Source organism: Engystomops pustulosus, chromosome 3 (assembly GCF_040894005.1).
Source record: "Engystomops pustulosus chromosome 3, aEngPut4.maternal, whole genome shotgun sequence".
NCBI classification, from domain to species: domain Eukaryota; kingdom Metazoa; phylum Chordata; class Amphibia; order Anura; family Leptodactylidae; genus Engystomops; species Engystomops pustulosus.
Genome location: NC_092413.1, coordinates 52,210,987 through 52,230,101, shown reverse-complemented (window position 1 = coordinate 52,230,101; position 19,115 = coordinate 52,210,987). Strand labels below are relative to the sequence as shown.

Sequence of the window (19,115 nt, the reverse complement as noted above, 5' to 3'; positions counted from 1 at the left end):
GGACAACGCACAGTGGGGATCGCAACAGGACCGGGTAAGTAAATCTGCCCCAATGTTTATACCAAATATGTCTTCTAGTGTAGCTAAAAAACATATTACAATTACCATGTAATGTATGGAACTGAATAATGAGGTAATACAGTACATACCACAAACTGCTGTGCCGTAGTAGGGTTTTTACAGCATGTAATGAAACTGCCAGTTTATGACAGTACAGGAATCGATATCAACTGTACTTACAGATGCTACAACATTATTAGCCAATAAGGCTACAATCACATCCCGTTTCGGACTCCTGATTTATCCTCATCAAGGAGGGCCAAGACATATCCCACTGTAATGGCCTCTCCTGAGTGTATACATTGCTCAGCAGGTGGGAGCAGGGTAGAAATACGCAGATTGCTCCGTCTTTCCATCCTGCGTTTCACTCAGGATACAAAGTAAGTTGGTCAGGCAGGAGCTAAAAGGATGCCTCCCCTGCGAGTATATGTAACACGCTTTCCTGAAGTATACAAAAATAGGAGATGTGAATGTAGCCTGATATATGTTGAACTGATGGGAGTAAAACTGCTAATCCTGGTCTTGCTGTGTAAAGGGGTTGTTGGGGAGGTCCAACCAGTCATGTTATTTTTAAGATATTCTACATGTAATTTGAGCACAATATATGATAATTCTGCTGGGGCTCCTATAAGAGACAATAATAGTCCTGCTTACCCCCTGCCAGGCTCTGTCCTTACAAATCCTCCACCACCTGTCCCCCACCTTATGTCTGACCTAACTACCCCATACTATCCCACACATAATCTCTGACCCTCACAAGACCGCCTGTGTAACTCTCTTAATAACCACTCTTATCACAACCTTCTCAAGACTTCTCCCATGTGTTCCCTTTATTTCAGATCTACCTTCCATCTCACTCCAAGGTAGATTGCGAGCCCTCATGGGCAGGGACTTCCTTCCACTTGTACCAGAACAGATTTGTGTCTTCTAAACTCATTTATGCTTGTTTTCATGGGGGATAAAACACATGATTTAAGTCGCAAGCTTAGGTGTAGGGTCTCTTTTGCCTCTAAACTTGCAACGTATGCACCATTTGCAACCTTCTAGAGGGGAAGGGGGTAGGAGTACAGAAAGCAAGAGAAAAATAAGTGTGAGGGGCCAAAATGAAGAGGGAATATTATATGTGGCCATAGGGGCGTTGGCCACAAGAAGTGGGCATTATACCATGTGGAGAGCCACTATGCTTCCGGGTGGAGCAATAGTCGGGCCAATGGGTGTGCTCTATGGCATAAAATGGCGCTGACCCCTTTCTCTCCTCCAAAAGTTGAGTGGTATGCAATACTGATAATAAATACACAGAAAAGGGTCTAAGTCTGGGCTAGTTGTGCTGATAATTGTGAACTAGTAGATAAACTGGATGCTCTTATGGATTGAAGAATGGTCCATCTTGAAAAAAAAAAAAAAAATCGCAGCACAAGTTACAACAAATTTTCTGAAGAGGACAGAAGCTGTTGGAAACGTGACAGCGCTGTTCAGGGGTTCATCTCAGTTCATGCAGGGAAAACACTTCAACAGGAGTGACAAGCAGACCGAGCAGGGAGCTGTGCCGACTCATCACATTTTAGAAGCAGAAAATACATGAAATAGAGAATAGAGATTACGGTATATGATGAGCAGAGCGCTAGGGATGTGGTGGCACACTCCAAACGTCTGCTACATCAAAATCCAAGGCATCATATGCACATTATGTAACAGAAGCCACCACTAGATGGCAGTACTTCCTATGTTACATGAATATTTGCAACCATAACAATTTGCAAGATGTTTCAAGCCTTAAAGAAAAAAATCTGCTATCATGCCATCCTATCATTTCTAACAGTCTTCTTCAATCCCCATAGTCGCAAGAATTAGACAGAAAAGTCAGGAAAAACACTTCAATCCCCTGCCACGTACCAGAAAAGATGAAATCATATATACAATACAAAAAGCTTATGGGAAGATTGTTCCATTTACTGTCATTTTCTAATACATCATAATGAATCATTTCTTTCAGTTGTTTCTCAGATGCATCCGCTTCTGGTAAAGCTGGGTCATAGCCATTGTGCTCAGACAGCTCCCACACCTGAATGACACAGATATGAAACCTGCTGCAACCCATCTGCTCTATACTTAGACAACTGTGCCATTGCTATAACCTTCTGATATGGGTTACATGCGTTATGTACCACTGTCTCTGTGCCATATGGCCAATCACAAGTAACTTGTGTGACCTACAGAGCTTGGCATGGCTAAGAGACATACAATTCAGACCATTTGGCAAATGTGGAAGAATCTTCATGATGAATGATTTGCAGAACGACTTGTACTTTTAAATGGCACCAGTAACTGTACAATGTAATTTACTAAAAAGCTGAAAACAATTATTTGTTAAGCAGAATGAAAAATAAGAATAACTATCAGTAATTTCATCGTAGTTTTTCTGTTTAGTTTTCAACAGCGTTATTGTTAAAAGGGATTTTCATGAATTTGAAAAACAAAACCCACGGGGTCGAGGGATGGAACTCTTGGAGGACTGGAAATCGGAGAGAGAGGAGGGATATGTTTTTTTTCTGCCCCCAGGGTATTTTCCATATTCATGGAAAACCCTTTTTATTTTAGTCTGTGGGCAAATATGAATATGGAAATCTTTCTAAGAGGAGAAGCAATGTCTGTCCACTATAGCTCGCGACCAGGAGTCTATTCAGAAAATGAGAAGTATCATCTGTTCTATACAGGTTATTCATCTCTTTCCCTCTTACTGATTTTACTTTCAAAACTGCATCAAAACCTGTTGGTGAATGAGAACCTGAACTTAGCAGCTACTACTGCCTCTCTCAGAGCAGGAAGTCCCAGTACAAGCTCAATAACACATAATCCAACAGCAACCAGAGTACACAGTTTTGCATCATTGTAATTGTAATATAAGTTACTTACATGCACTTTTGGTGTAGGTGGAAGTCCATTACTTATTGGCTTCTAAAACAGAGCAGAAATAGTCACATACATGTTTTTATTGCTTGTATAAGTAATAAAGCAAAAATGGGATGAACTGCATTAATGGCCTACATTCATTGTAAAAATAAATAGCAAATAACTGCTGGAGTAAATTTGGTCGGTGTGCTATGAGACATAGAGCCCCATGCCATAAGGCTTACCGGCACATCTTTCTTGTCTTTTCGTGTAGGCACACTAAGTGACTTGGAAATCCGGCTCTCTACCTGTTGAGGAAGTGAAGAAGTGTCCCGGTCTCCATTCAGTTGGAATGAACCCACTCCATTACCTATAAAAATACTCAATTATATAAAACTGAGATTTTATATAAAATGAAATGACAGACACACATGATTTTTAAAGCTTCCATAGAGATGTATATCAGTTTACATTTGGAAATACCTAATGCATTGGGTTTATTGGGTGGTAATCGTGGAGGGGGTGGTCTTGGAGGTACATAGGAAGCAGGCCGTGCTGGGCTTTCTGAGATCGGACATCTCTTAATTGTTCCTTGGTTATCGTCTTCAGAAGCACTTGACTCCTGGGGTATGAATATTGATTTTGGCTGCAAAATACATTTTTGGAATAATAAGCAAAATGTAATTTTCCAATTCAGAAAATTCAGAATGTAGAAGTTGCCATTACACTGTGTGGTGTCAGAGAACGTGTCAGAGCAATTTAGGCCACTAAACCAGCCACAGGTCTTTCTGAACCGGTGGTACTTACCTTGGTCTGCACTGTGCCATTGAACTGTTGCATGTCCTACAGAGGTGCTAAAGATTGTGAATCTCTATATTCATTACGTTACTATTTGGAGCCTATGTGTGTGGGAATTCTTCCTTACAAGCACTACAGTGATGTGAGCATATCAGGAGAGGGGGGCAGATTTATCACAAGTGTCTGAGAACTGTTCAAGTTTCCCATGGCAACCAGTCAGAGCTCAGCTTTCATTTTCCCACAGCTGTTTATAAAATTAAAGCTAAGCTCTGATTGATTTCCATGGACAATTAGAACTGGGTTCCAGTCCCATTCAGGTCAACACCTGCAAAGTGTTTGTATGTTCTCTTCGTGTTTACATGGGTTTCATCCAGGTCCTCCGGTTTCCCCCCACATTCCAAAACATACGGTTAGGTTGACTAGATTGTGAGTCCCATGGGGACAGGGACCAATTTGTCAAACTATGTAGCGCTGCATAATCTGTAAGCACTTTATAAAGAATTATTATTAATTAATTGGAACAGTTTCACCTCTGGAAGTTCTGATAAATCTCCCCAATAGGTGAGACTTGAATTATACTTCATTAGAATTATGAAGGTTTCCAAAGCTGCATGAATAATCTGTGACGTTATTAGACTGTCTGTCTTACTGTATAACTCATTTTATGGGGCTTAATATAGGCCATAAAATGCGGGTGCTTTTTTTTTTTTTTAGGAGGATTGTATCACAACTTTTTCATGTCAAGCCACACTTCCTCCCTATAGAGCCACACTCTTTTTTTGTGCAGGTCAAAAGAGGGTCTAAAAAGTCCTTAAAAACTTGGTGAAAAATGTGAAGCAACATGGTGTAATAGCTGGGAGCTAACATGCAGCAACATACATGTTCTATTTGTTTTCTATTAACCCTTTATGGCAAAAGTAGATATTACATGCATGAAAAGTACTTTCAGATCATCAGCTAAAAAGTAAAAAAAACAAGTAAAAGTGAGAATCGCTGGTAGTCCATCACTGTCAGCTGCTCCCAGAAGCTGTGAGGCATTATCACAAAGCATCAGCTCAGTTCTGGTAACACAAGTAATGAGAAATGACCGACATTTATCACTGCAAAGGATAATACTGGGCAAAGCTGAGCTTACAGCACCGTCCAAATCTCTTATTCACTGCACAAAGGAAGAGATGGATTATTATAACAAACTGAGGCTGTGTTCACACGTTGCATTTGCTAATCACTGTAAACACAATTCAATTGTGTTTAAAAATCTCAAAACATATTTGTTACCATTCCGTTAAAATAGGTTTACATCCCATTGCTGTAACCACCATGTTAATGCAATGTAACACATTGTTAATGCAATATAATTACAATGTGTGTACACAGTCTCAAAGAGGTGAGACAATAAAACAGTCACACAAAAAATGTTATTGTTGGGGTTTCTATAGCATTTTGATTATCTATTCTATTAATATCACTACCAGATTGGTGTGGATCAGAAATATACGAGAACACAATCCCTGTGCCACGGATAATCGGGAAAATTATCAACCTGTCTATGCGAGAACTGTGGAGTAACCTGAAATGGCTTTTATTCCATTTTTAGGCAGTTTTCCGACTTGTCCGTTAAAGGGGCATGGGAAAAAGGGGAGTGGTTTAGCGGTGCACCAAAAAATTCAGTGGTTGGAAACTAGACTAATAGCTAAAAAAGACCACTAAAGCTATTTAAAGTAAAACTAAAATCCAGATAAATAATCCAACATGATATAACTGGTGTAGAATACGATTGCATTGGTCTATTCACTGTCACTTTCAAAAATCCCCCCAGTGTACGCAGCTGGAAGCAGATTGTGCCATACGCTGTGTAGTGAGTGGAAAGGCAGTGTTACTGCAACTGAACTCTAATTTCCTGACAGTACACAGTGAGGGGAATTTATTTCTGCCGCAGAGACCAACAGAAGAAAATCAACTATTTGTGCCAGAAAACACTTTTAATATACAATTTTCTGCCGACACACCAGACAGCACGATGAAGACAGAAGGAAGCATCTTACACAAGAAATGTATGACAGCGAAACACCAACAAGTTCAAATTTTGCTACAGATAGCAGAGATGAGGCCCTTTCCACACAAAAAAAATGTGACACAAGATTCAGTCACAGTGGAACATGAAGATACTGATAGTGATGCCAGAAGAAGAGAAAAAGATCATTTTGTAATTACAACTTTTTAAATTAAAGGACATCTGCCTCCAGGATGAAACACTGTATGCAAATTAACCTGAGGGGCTCCTACCTCCATTGTCACCTTCATCCTGGTGGTAGATGCCCTATAAAACTTCAACGTTGTGTTCATATCGCCTTATAATCACAGAGCCTGCAACCACTAGTCACAGTGCCTTGCCCTCTGAAGCCAGTGGTCACGGTGCCTTGCCCTCCGAAGCCAGTGGTCACGGTGCCTTGCCCTCCGAAGCCAGTGGTCACGGTGCCCTGCCCTCCGAAGCCAGTGGTCACGGTGCCCTGCCCTCCGAAGCCAGTGGTCACGGTGCCCTGCCCTCCGAAGCCAGTGGTCACGGTGCCCTGCCCTCCGAAGCCAGTGGCCACGGTGCCCTGCCCACTGAAGCCAGTGGCCACGGTGCCCTGCCCACTGAAGCCAGTGGTCACAGTGCCCTGCCCACTGAAGCCAGTGGTCACAGTGCCCTGCCCACTGAAGCCAGTGGCCACAGTGCCCTGGCCACTGAAGCCAGTGGCCACAGTGCCCTGGCCACTGAAGCCAGTGGCCACAGTGCCCTGGCCACTGAAGCCAGTGGCCACAGTGCCCTGGCCACTGAAGCCAGTAGTCACAGTGCCTGGCCACTGAAGCCAGTAGTCACAGTGCCTGGCCACTGAAGCCAGTAGTCACAGTGCCTGGCCACTGAAGCCAGTAGTCACAGTGCCTGGCCACTGAAGCCAGTAGTCACAGTGCCTGGCCACTGAAGCCAGTAGTCACAGTGCCTGGCAACTGAAGCCAGTAGTCACAGTGTCTGCCCCCAGTAGCGACAGTAATGCCACGTGGTAGCTAGGAGTCACAGTGATGCCCCCGTTATTATATTGAATGATTAAATTGCTGAGCATAAAGTTTCTACAGAATCAGGATTTAATCTAGACCATTCCCAATGTTGTCTAGCATAAAAGCAGTTCTCACGAAAAATAGTGGTTGGAAATGCTGGAAAAACTGGCTCAGCTTGTATATTTTAGCTCTTCACTTTAAAACTGTGACAGTAAATAAATCAATTAATAAATTAAAATCATGCGGAGTCCAGTGAAACCGTCGCTGAGACAATAATAAATTCCGCTCAGTTAATGCAACTATATTACTCTGGCTTCAGTATGAGCTGATTATTTTGGGGCAGTAGTTACCGTATATACTCGTGTATAAGCCGAGTTTTTCAGCACAAAAAATGTGCTGAAAAACGTCCCCTCGGCTTATACACGAGTCAATGCACACATATATATATACTTAAAAAATAATAAACTTATATACTCGCCCTCCGGTGGCCCTGATGTGCAGCGCTGCTCCCCGATGTCCGCACGGGTCCTCTTCCGGCTTCCGCGTCGTCTTCTGTCTTCTCTAACTTTGTGCTGGGCGCCACCATTGTTTTTCTCTCAGGCGGCGCCTAGTATGACGTCAGCAGCAGCGCGTCATACTAGGCGCCGTCCGGGGGAGAACAATGGCGGCACCCAGCACGAAGTTAGAGAAGACAGAAGATGGGCACGGAAGCCAAAAGACAACTCGCGCGGACATGGGGGGAGCAGCGCTGCACGTCGGGGCCACCAGAGGGTGAGTATATAAGTTTATTATTTTCTTTTAATGCTGGGCTGGCTGTATATTACTGTAGGCAAGCTGTAAACTACTGGGGGCAGGGCTGTATCCTACTGGGGGCAGGGCTGTATCCTACTGGGGGCAGGGCTGTATCCTACTGGGGGCAGGGCTGTATCCTACTGGGGGCAGGGCTGTATCCTACTGGGGGCAGGGCTGTATCCTACTGGGGGCAGGGCTGTATCCTACTGGGGGCAGGGCTGTATCCTACTGGGGGCAGGGCTGTATCCTACTGGGGGCAGGGCTGTATCCTACTGGGGGCAGGGCTGTATCCTACTGGGGGCAGGGCTGTATCCTACTGGGGGCAGGGCTGTATCCTACTGGGGGCAGGGCTGTATCCTACTGGGGGCAGGGCTGTATCCTACTGGGGGCAGGGCTGTATCCTACTGGGGGCAGGGCTGTATCCTACTGGGGGCAAGGCTGTATACTACTGGGGGGCAGGGCTGTATACTACTGGGGGGCAGGGCTGTATACTACTGGGGGGCAAGCTGTATACTACTGGGGGGCAAGCTGTATACTACTGGGGGGCAAGCTGTATACTACTGGGGACTGGCTGTATACTACTGGGGACTGGCTGTATACTACTGGGGACTGGCTGTATACTACTGGGGGCAAGCTGTATACTACTGGGGGCAAGCTGTATACTACTGGGGGCAAGCTGTATACTACTGGGGGCAAGCTGTATACTACTGGGGGCAAGCTGTATACTACTGGGGGCAAGCTGTATACTACTGGGGGCAGGCTGTATCCTACTGGGGGCAGGGCTGTATCCTACTGGGGACTGGCTGTATCCTACTGGGGACTGGCTGTATCCTACTGGGGACTGGCTGTATCCTACTGGGGACTGGCTGTATCCTACTGGGGACTGGCTGTATCCTACTGGGGACTGGCTGTATCCTACTGGGGACTGGCTGTATCCTACTGGGGACTGGCTGTATCCTACTGGGGACTGGCTGTATCCTACTGGGGACTGGCTGTATCCTACTGGGGACTGGCTGTATCCTACTGGGGACTGGCTGTATCCTACTGGGGACTGGCTGTATCCTACTGGGGACTGGCTGTATCCTACTGGGGACTGGCTGTATCCTACTGGGGACTGGCTGTATCCTACTGGGGACTGGCTGTATCCTACTGGGGACTGGCTGTATCCTACTGGGGACTGGCTGTATCCTACTGGGGACTGGCTGTATCCTACTGGGGACTGGCTGTATCCTACTGGGGACTGGCTGTATCCTACTGGGGACTGGCTGTATCCTACTGGGGACTGGCTGTATCCTACTGGGGACTGGCTGTATCCTACTGGGGACTGGCTGTATCCTACTGGGGACTGGCTGTATCCTACTGGGGACTGGCTGTATCCTACTGGGGACTGGCTGTATCCTACTGGGGACTGGCTGTATCCTACTGGGGACTGGCTGTATCCTACTGGGGACTGGCTGTATCCTACTGGGGACTGGCTGTATCCTACTGGGGACTGGCTGTATCCTACTGGGGACTGGCTGTATCCTACTGGGGACTGGCTGTATCCTACTGGGGACTGGCTGTATCCTACTGGGGACTGGCTGTATCCTACTGGGGACTGGCTGTATCCTACTGGGGACTGGCTGTATCCTACTGGGGACTGGCTGTATCCTACTGGGGACTGGCTGTATCCTACTGGGGACTGGCTGTATCCTACTGGGGACTGGCTGTATCCTACTGGGGACTGGCTGTATCCTACTGGGGACTGGCTGTATCCTACTGGGGACTGGCTGTATCCTACTGGGGACTGGCTGTATCCTACTGGGGACTGGCTGTATCCTACTGGGGACTGGCTGTATCCTACTGGGGACTGGCTGTATCCTACTGGGGACTGGCTGTATCCTACTGGGGACTGGCTGTATCCTACTGGGGACTGGCTGTATCCTACTGGGGACTGGCTGTATCCTACTGGGGACTGGCTGTATCCTACTGGGGACTGGCTGTATCCTACTGGGGACTGGCTGTATCCTACTGGGGACTGGCTGTATCCTACTGGGGACTGGCTGTATCCTACTGGGGACTGGCTGTATCCTACTGGGGACTGGCTGTATCCTACTGGGGACTGGCTGTATCCTACTGGGGACTGGCTGTATCCTACTGGGGGACTGGCTGTATACTACTGGGGACTGGCTGTATACTACTGGGGACTGGCTGTATACTACTGGGGGCAAGCTGTATACTACTGGGGGCAAGCTGTATACTACTGGGGGCAAGCTGTATACTACTGGGGGCAGGCTGTATACTACTGGGGGCAGGCTGTATACTACTGGGGGCAGGCTGTATACTACTGGGGGCAGGCTGTATACTACTGGGGGCAGGCTGTATACTACTGGGGGCAGGCTGTATACTACTGGGGGCAGACTGGCTACATACTGGGGGGGGGGGTCTGTGACCAATGCATTTCCCACCGTCGGCTTATACTCGTGTCAATAGGTTTCCCCATTTTTTGATGGTAAAATTAGGGGTCTCAGCTTATACTCGGGTCAGCTTATACTCGAGTATATACGGTAGTACTCCTACTAATCAGATAACAATCATCAATATAAGTGTATAAATTGTATAACAAATGCATTTGAAACTTAAGACATCCTAGAGCATTGATGGCGAACCTTTTAGAGACCAAACTACCACCGAAAGCCACATATTTTTCACAAAGTGCCAAATGCCAATTTAAAGTAACTTATTGCCCCCTGCTGTGTCACAGATTCGAACGTATAGGAGCCTTGAAGACACCAATACAGTAGAATGATGGAGAAATTCGGATTATTATTGTAGCTTCTCTCTAAGGTCCCCTTAACAGGATGAATCACAGGCCCTGAGAAGTGGCTTTAATGATAATCCAGCTCTGCCCACTCCTCCTTGCTCCTCCCTTACTCTTCAAGTCACTTTAAAATAGTACTGAACAGGGCACGTTCTGGGCTATGGCGACTGGAGGAGGAGTCCTGAATGGTGACCTTTGTGCTGGGTGATGTCCTGTGTGCCCAAAGAGAGGGCTCCGAGTGCCACCTCTGGCACCCGTGCCATAGGTTTGCCACCACTGTCCTAGAGTGACAGCCGGGAGAGGAAACGGACACACAGAGATCCACTACAAGGTCCTTATTGGCTTTGACATGAAGGAAGCAATACTTTAAGAAGAATTTCTCTACAATACATCCTATGAAGTAGCAGACAAAGTCTTTGTAAGCCTCAAAGGTAAAGCAAGGCCTGGAACAAGTCTATTACAGGCAGTCCCCGGGTTACATACAAGATAGGGTCTGGAGGTTTGTTCTTAAGTTGAATTTGTATGTAAGTCGAAACTGTATATTTTATAATGGTAGATCCAGACAAAAAAATTTTTTGCCCCAGTGACAATTGGAGTTTCAAAATTTTTTTCTGTAATTGGACCTAGGATTATCAATAAAGCTTCCTTTACAGACACCTTACAGCTGATCATTGCAGTCTGGGACTAAAGAAAAGCATTCAGAAAGCTTCACCAGAGGTCACAGTGGGCAGAGGGGTCCGTCTTTAACTATGGGTCGTCTGTAAGTCGGGTGTCCTTAAGTAGGGGACCGCCTGTACTGCCCTACAATGATGCCTATTCCATTGTCATCTCCTAACAAGGCATCTAGGTCACTGTGTAATTGGGTTTACTTTCACTGGAAACAGCACATATACTGTGATGCATCCTGATAGCATTGCTTTAGAAAGGGGGAGCATTAAGAAATCAGGGGCTTTCAGCAATTGCCTTGGAGCCAGCGCTAGTTCCAGCTCCTTTCCTTTTTCTCAGTGTTATTTACAGGCAGTGGGAATATTCCTAAGCCCATGCACATAGAGCTCCAGGCGCTCCATTCTATTTTCTCTCGGACAGGCGGCTAATGCACATTTTTGTGCTTGATTTGTTCTTAATTCATTAATCTCATCTTTAAATGTTTAGAGGTAAATAAAAGACGTAGGAACAGAGGGCAAGCTCGCACGAAACAGCTAGAAATGTCAATTTAGCAATGGGAAAAGCAAGAAAAATGTTCAGTCTTCAGGCAGTTTCCATTGCAAAGGAGTGGAGCAGAATTGATGTAATAATCAGTAGACACTGCTGGGCACCACGGTCAGCTGTCACATCCAGGTATGAGATCTACATCTGCTCTCTTATCAGGTTGATAAACAGAGTATTGTAGATGTAACTTAAAGAAATATGATGTGAAGATGTGCCAGTGCCTTCTCATTATATCATATTGAAGACAGCATAAAGATTCACTTCTTTTGATATGTTTTACTATTATTTATATACATATTACAGGGATTACAGCACTCACCTTTGGTGGTAGAGGAGGTGGCACTTTGGGTTTTATGGTGGAGCTGCAACATGAGGGAGAAGCACAAAAACAATAATTTAGACAATGGCATGGTAACTTATAACTACCCTTAAAGGAAATAGGTAACATACTTAAAGAGGACCTGTCACCCTAAAAAACGGCACTAAGAGTTGCTTACTAAAGTATGCAGCTCCTAGTGCTAAAACAAACGCAGCATTGTTACAATGATAGCGTTATCGCAAACCTCCGATAACGCTAACAAACACTGCTGCCCTGTACACTAGAAACGCTGGACCGCTCTTAAAGCGGTCTGGCAAATTCATGAGGGGGCAGTCCGATGCGCTGCCTCTTCTACCGCCGTGATCAGTCCTTAGGCGGCAGCGACTGCCGCGCGTCATGTGGCAGTCACTGCCCCCATTCCTGCCCCCTCATGAATACACCAGACCGCTTTGAGAGCGGTCCGGCGTTTGTAGTGTGTAGCGCAGCAGTGTTAGCGTTATCGGAGGTTTCTGATAACACTATCATTGTAACACTACTAAGTTTGTTTTAGCACTAGGAGCTGCTTACTTTAGTAAGCATCTCCTAGTGCCGTTTTTAGGGTGACAGGTCCTCTTTAAAATCTACAATTTCCTATCTCTTTTACAAGGTAAAACTAACACTGTAACAAATGTAGTTGTAAACCCCCAAACACTTGGAATACAATTATTTTAGGAATCAGTATTTAGGTCATTCAATATTTGCTTATAGTTGAACATGTTGACATCATATTTTGTGCTGTACTTGCAGTAATACTTTTTGGTAAAAACTCACTTTTCGTCACAGAGTTTTGTAAATCCCTGTTCTATATTGTATTATTTAGACAGAACCAGTAACATTTAATGTGTAGCATTTGGGGACAGACTGTTATACAGCAAGAGGAGCTTTGTAGAATGATATTTGATTTGGTGGTAAAGTGCCCATATACGGGCCAGTTTACAACTCAATTGTATAAGGTATAATGGAAATGAGCTGGAGTAATCAAAATAATCTATATAATCTAAAGGTCTTAATAATCTATGTGATGTGGAATGGTCTTGCAGTTTTAGGTTTGTCTTTATATGTTTTGGTCACTGTTTATTCTGGGCTTAGGAGACTAGTGGGTGGTCTAATTCACAGGTTGTCAGCTACATGTGTGCGTATATTTATAGGAAAACATGCAAATAAGTTTTTAGCTAAGTTGCCTTATGACATGATGCGGACAAAAAATCAAAACCAGAATATCTATTCCAGAAGGTACAAATTCCCATCTGTAGACAGCACTGTTTCGTCCTGGTTGGGTCTCTTCAGTACAGTGTAGGGAAATGGTTTGGCTGAGAGAGAGGCTTGTGATTAGGCAGTGTATATTTATAAAAAGAAGGCTGTCAATCACTATGTAGGACCACCCACTGCACGCTATAGCTCAGAATGCATGTAGGAATGACAAGTTATAATGAATTTTTTCCCATAAAACTACTTAAAGTGATCCATTGACTGCTTCCCCGGACAAGACAGCATGTTCAAATGGACAGGCTCCCTTTAATAAAAGTATGCAGAAATCTGGGAAGCAGGAGAAACAAACTTTTTTGTCACTGTTTAACCCTTTAACTGTTGTACATAGGATGCCTTTACTTTATTTACATGACAGGTCTGACCACATCCAATCTGGAAGGAGGTTTCTTTGTAGATAGATGTGTCTTATGAGCAAAACCTATAAATTCCTGCCTTGGCAGAGAAAGGACACCGAGTAATGCTTTAGCAAGAATGTGACATTAAAAGGAACCTGTCACCAGGAGACCCATTTTTAGCACTCTCCCAGTCCCCACAGAGCATAGTACATATACTGCCAAAGTGTTTTTGTATAAAAAAAAATAGGTTTTACAGAAAAAAAGATATGTTATATTGTACCTTTCATTAGCATCTGCTGTGTGACTAGGCAGTTGCCCCCTGGGAGGGGCTGGAAAGGAACAGTTCCGCCCCACCCTTGGGAAACATGTGACCTTTTCAAAAATATGAATAACTCCCCTCACTAGGGATTGGCTGTAGAGGAGCAGGGGGCGTCGCTAAGCCAAGTGATGGCTGTTTTCATATATTTGAAAAGGTCACATGGAGAAGCTGTTCCCCAAGGGTGGGGGGGAACTGCTCCTTTCCAGACCCTCCCATTTGGCAACTGCCTAGTCACACAGCAGATGCTAATGAAAGGTACAATATAACATATCTTTTTTTCTGTGAAACCTATTTTTAATACAAAAACACTTTGGCAGCATATGTACTATGCTCTGAGAGGACTGGGGGAGTGCTAAAAATGGGTCTCCTGGTGACAGGTTCCCTTTAAGAAATGACTCCAGGGCAAAGTGTGCACCCAATTTGTTCCTTCCTCTTCTCTAAGAAAAGACCATCTCTTTTCAAACTGACACGTTTCTCTCTATCCTCGCGTGTGCAACCAGAAACTAAGATTATTTAAGAATTTCTGTGCATATTTATCCGTCATATAATCTATATTACTGTTACCAGATCCTGAGTGTTTCTTTACCAGGTCAGGTGACACTGTGCTATCTCCGCAACTCTCACAGCTATGGCCCTGGATCCATACTTTATGGTAATCCATGATCCATGAATGGACACCAGACTGGAGACCATCACAATTACATGCGTCTGCAGAATTTTTTGGTCAATATAAGCTGGTTTTCTTCACAAAAATGTCCCTATGTAGTCTGCTGGAGATGTTGTGGTAAAGAACCATGTTGGTCCAGTCCTCCACCTATAAAGTCTTTTAATTTAATTTACAGCTGACAAGTGAACACCATGTTCACATGATGCGCTTTTATTGCATTTTGAGACACATTTGAAGCACATCAGGATTTACTCCTCCTTAAAGGCAAATGGGCTTAGATAAATGTAAACGCTAATGTGTGGTAAGTAGCAGGTAACATGGCCAAACACGTGTTGCTAGTTCCTGAACTCAAGAATTTAGGTCTAAACCCATATGCGTTCGAGGAGAAGTAAATCCTGATGTGATTCAAATGCGTTTCAAAATGCAATTCAGGTGCGTAGTATGATCACGGCCTAAAATGTATTGTTTCTTATTTAGAAAATGAAGGGTTATGAAAGGTTTTATCCATCCCATGCAGTACATGAGCAAAGCTGAGACAGCAGAGAAGTTTTCTGACTTGTAATAACTAATACCACTACTATTATAAAGTACAAAAAAAAAGTTAGATCAGTTAAATGCTGTTGGAAAACATTTGGAGCAGAGCACATAAAAAGCCGGATAGCACAGACCAAGCTGGAACAAGATTGCCAGAAGACAGAGTAGAACGTATAGCATGAAGGAATGTGACATAACTACAGAAGTCACAAAACACACCACCCACGTTCAGGACAGAATTCAGAAGAACCGGGGACATGATATCCACAGCAAAGTGTTCCCATAACCCCTAGCACACAGATCAGCTGCCTAGTTCTGAAGATACAAATATGTAACAATAGGGCTGTGAGCCTAGATGTTTTCCCTCTGTTAGTAGCATAGTCTAAGAAAATTTATGATCTATAAAGGAAAAAATAAAGCTAATACACAGATTTGTGTTGTGCCAAATGCTGTGTTGTGAAAGCCAGACTGAGTCCCATTCTTAAGATGCATCTGAAGCAGAGACCCAATAAGCTGAGATACGAAAAGAACTTACTGTTTAGATTCATCATCATCCCCATCATCATCATCTTCTAAATGTGCCACATGTCCCCTAGGGAGATGAACAAGGTACCATGGCTGAGTGGTCTTCACTGTTAGAGCTATACTAAAGCTACTACAAAAGGACTATGGCATGCAGAACCTACGGGCTACATCTTTTGTTTTGCTACAGAGTATAGAGTTTGTTGGTGCTATTGTTTGTACTGTGAAGCACAGATGCAGGTCACACCAAGTAAAGCTCTGATACATCTGCACAACACACACTGAGGCAGGGAAAGGTTACAACTGGACAGAAAAACGCACAGTTATAGCAGACGGGGGACACGGGGGACTGGGAAAGGATATTAATTACCGTTGGTGCAGCTCCTCTTCCACCGATTTTAGAAGACTCCTAAAAAAGCAAAATCGTAACATTTAATACTCTTTCGTTTGGTTTTAATTATTATTATTATTATTAATCCTCTACTTTAATAATGACATAAACCCTATTAACATATGGTGATGGGAAACCGACAAGAAGAAATTCATGCGTATTTATGGCATATATTTGTATTGTTATGAATTTTGTAATTATTGCATTCTTTGTGCTGCTTGACACGCAGATGCAAGTAAAGGTACCCTATATTAAGTCTTTCGAATAGCTAGGTGTGCAGTTTATACTACAGACCTATTATTGCACAATGAGAGGGAGTTATAAAACAAAGTTTGAAAAAGACATCTCCAAGTTTCAGCACAACTGTTAGCCCTGTTAATATGATTCTTGAACACACAGATTGGTTTACCAAGTCTACAATTCCAGTGAAGCATTGCACAGCAGGTTGTGTGTTGTGAGACCCTCTGCCCTGTAAAAGAAACACTTTTCCCTACAACCTTCTCCTTTACCAGCGATTCTACTTCCAGCACTGGTGTCCTGTGCAAACAACCGTGCTCCTACCCATTGCTCAACTTACATGAGCTATACATTACAATGAAATGTGCTGCTGGATTTGTTTTAATATCATTTGTACCTCAATAAAAATTAAAAACCATCACTGCATATCTACAGCCATGGCCAAAAGTTTTGAGAATGATACAAATGTTAATTTTTACAAAGTCTACTGCATCAGGTTTTATAATGGCAATTTGCATATACTCCAGAATGTTATAAAGAGTGATCAGCTTAACAGCAATTAATTGCAAAGTCAATATTTTTATTTTTTCCCCCAAAAAGCTAACATTGTTTCAGTGATTGCTCCATTAACACAGGTGTGGGTGTTGATGAGGACAGAGGTGGAGATTATAGATGAGCAAGCATACTCGTCCGAGATTGATGCTCGTGCATACTCAAAACGGCTCGTTGCTCGGACTAGTATTTCGCCTGTTCAAGATCGAGCTTTTACTTGATCATTCAAGTGAGGAACACAGTGAAGACAGTGAACACAGGATCATTTAAGTGAAGAAAAAAGTGAAGAACACAGTGAAGACAGCAAACACTATGAAGAACACATTGCAGATGTTTCCATACATCTGCTAACTTATCAGAAGACATTGGTGCAGAAAGGTGTTCTGCACAATAGTATGTGAAGAACAATATGTGTGAAGAATCTTCACACATATTGTTCTTCACATACTATTGTGAAGAACACCTTTCTGCACTTGTGTCTTCTGATAAGTTAACAGATGTATGGAAACATCTGCAATGTGTTCTTCAGTGAGCAACTTCTCCCAACCGTCCAAGAGCAGTTTGGTGATCACCAATACCTTTTCCAGCATGATGGAGCACCTTGCCATAAAGCCAAGGTGATAACTAAATGGCTCCGGGAACAAAACATAGAGATTTGGGGTCCAAGGCCTGGAAACTCCCCAGATCTTAATCCCATTGAGAACTTGTGGTCAATCATCAAGAGACGGGTGGACAAACAAAAAACAACAAATTGTGACAAAATGCAGCATTGATTGTCCAAGAATGGACTGCTATCAGTCAGGATTTGGTCCAGAAGTTGAATGAGAGCTGCCAGGGGGAATTGCAGAGGTCCTGAAGAAGAAGGGTCAACACTGCAAATATTGACTTGCTGCATTAACTCATTCTAACTGTCAATAAAAGCTTTTGTTACTTATAATATGATTGCACTTGTATTTCTGTATGTGATAAAAACATCCGACAAACACATAAAAACCAGAGGGCAACAGATCATGTGAAAATATAATATTTGTGTCATTCTCAAAACGTATGGCCATGACTGTACTATTTACCAGAAACCATGTCACTCCATGTGCAGTCTAGATCTTATTACCGCTAAGGCTACATTCACATGGCGTCTTTGTGATACCAGGAAAGCTCCTGGCATATACGCTGAGCACATTCAAAGACTATACTGGCAGACAGAAGAATCCTTTTTGTGTCCGTTAGCACTGTATACATCTCTTCCTTTAGGAAACAGAGGATAAAAAGATGTGGCGAGCTACATCTTTTCATCCTGCTTACAACTGAGCAATGTATACACTGAGCAGAGGTCACTGGAGCTTATGGGGGATGGATGCAACATATTACATCCATCCCCAGCCTCCTCTGAGGTTATGCTCAGGGACGTCCCTAGTGATGTAACGGTCCGTATAAGAACAGTTACGTCACTAGGAGGAAACACCCAAAACATTGGAGGCAGCCAATTACCGTCTGCTGCCGATGTGTCACTCGCACTTACGTCCCAGTCCTCTGTTGTAAGGACACGTCAAGTATCTACAAAGTATCCCTACAACATAGGATAAAAACGTGATCTGAACTTGGCCCAATTCCTATTCAATTGAATGCAACTGAGCTATAATAAACCACAACAGTGCATGGGACAACCTTATAAATTACAATATAATATTTATATAAAATAATTGCTAGTGCTTTTTTCATAGATTTAATATATGACAATTTAGTAAAATTTTGCGCTTAAAAGTTATATGAAAGCGAAAAGAAACACAAAAATAAGGCTCAAATTGCCTTAAGGTATAATGTTAGAAGCAAACTAAATAATGCTATAAAGTTGCCTGTTGAGCATAGAAATAATTGGCCTCTGTAAAATCTCAATTTCCTTTTGGATTCAATGTCCCAATTTGGGCAGTAAGAAGCACATGCGACTCTTTCATCTACAGCATTTCCACCTTATTTTCAGCAGTGCCTCAGCGTGATCATCAAATGAGCCAAAATAAACTAAAGCAAGGTAGGCGCAGGCGAAAAAGAAAATACACTATATCCTCTGCTTAGCTTTACTTGGGGATAATTTGTCTTGTGCGCCTGCAATACAAAAGCTCGGCATGACTCCCTCCTACCTCCCATGGAATAAGAGTGCTGGATTTCTCACACTGCATTTTCTTATGATGAAAGGAAATTGCTGCTGTCCCCAATATTTTACGAATTCTATTCGGCACATTATCCTAACATCTGAAATAAATCCTCTGGATTTTCCATTAATTTATTATTTTATATAGGAAACATTGTGGTAGCATTCACCTACTTGCTATTGTGGCTTGTCAGGACA

General features: G+C 43.4%; 1 protein-coding gene across 6 annotated transcripts in view; it reads right to left on the bottom strand.

Annotated features, from left to right (window-relative positions):
- MAP4K3 (mitogen-activated protein kinase kinase kinase kinase 3) overlaps positions 1-19,115 on the bottom strand; it is a 185,355-nt gene that overhangs the window by 32,539 nt on the left and 133,701 nt on the right. For 4 of the 6 annotated variants that reach the window (XM_072140746.1, XM_072140748.1, XM_072140749.1 and 1 more), the window contains 6 exons: positions 15,962-16,000; positions 15,605-15,661; positions 11,907-11,949; positions 3,433-3,595; positions 3,195-3,319; positions 2,974-3,015 (listed from right to left, as the gene is read on the bottom strand). In XM_072140746.1, coding sequence (XP_071996847.1) covers positions 2,974-3,015; positions 3,195-3,319; positions 3,433-3,595; positions 11,907-11,949; positions 15,605-15,661; positions 15,962-16,000 — 469 coding nt within the window. The remainder of the gene's footprint in view (positions 1-2,973; positions 3,016-3,194; positions 3,320-3,432; positions 3,596-11,906; positions 11,950-15,604; positions 15,662-15,961; positions 16,001-19,115) is intronic. The other 2 variants (XM_072140747.1, XM_072140750.1) reach the window with 1 other exon arrangement.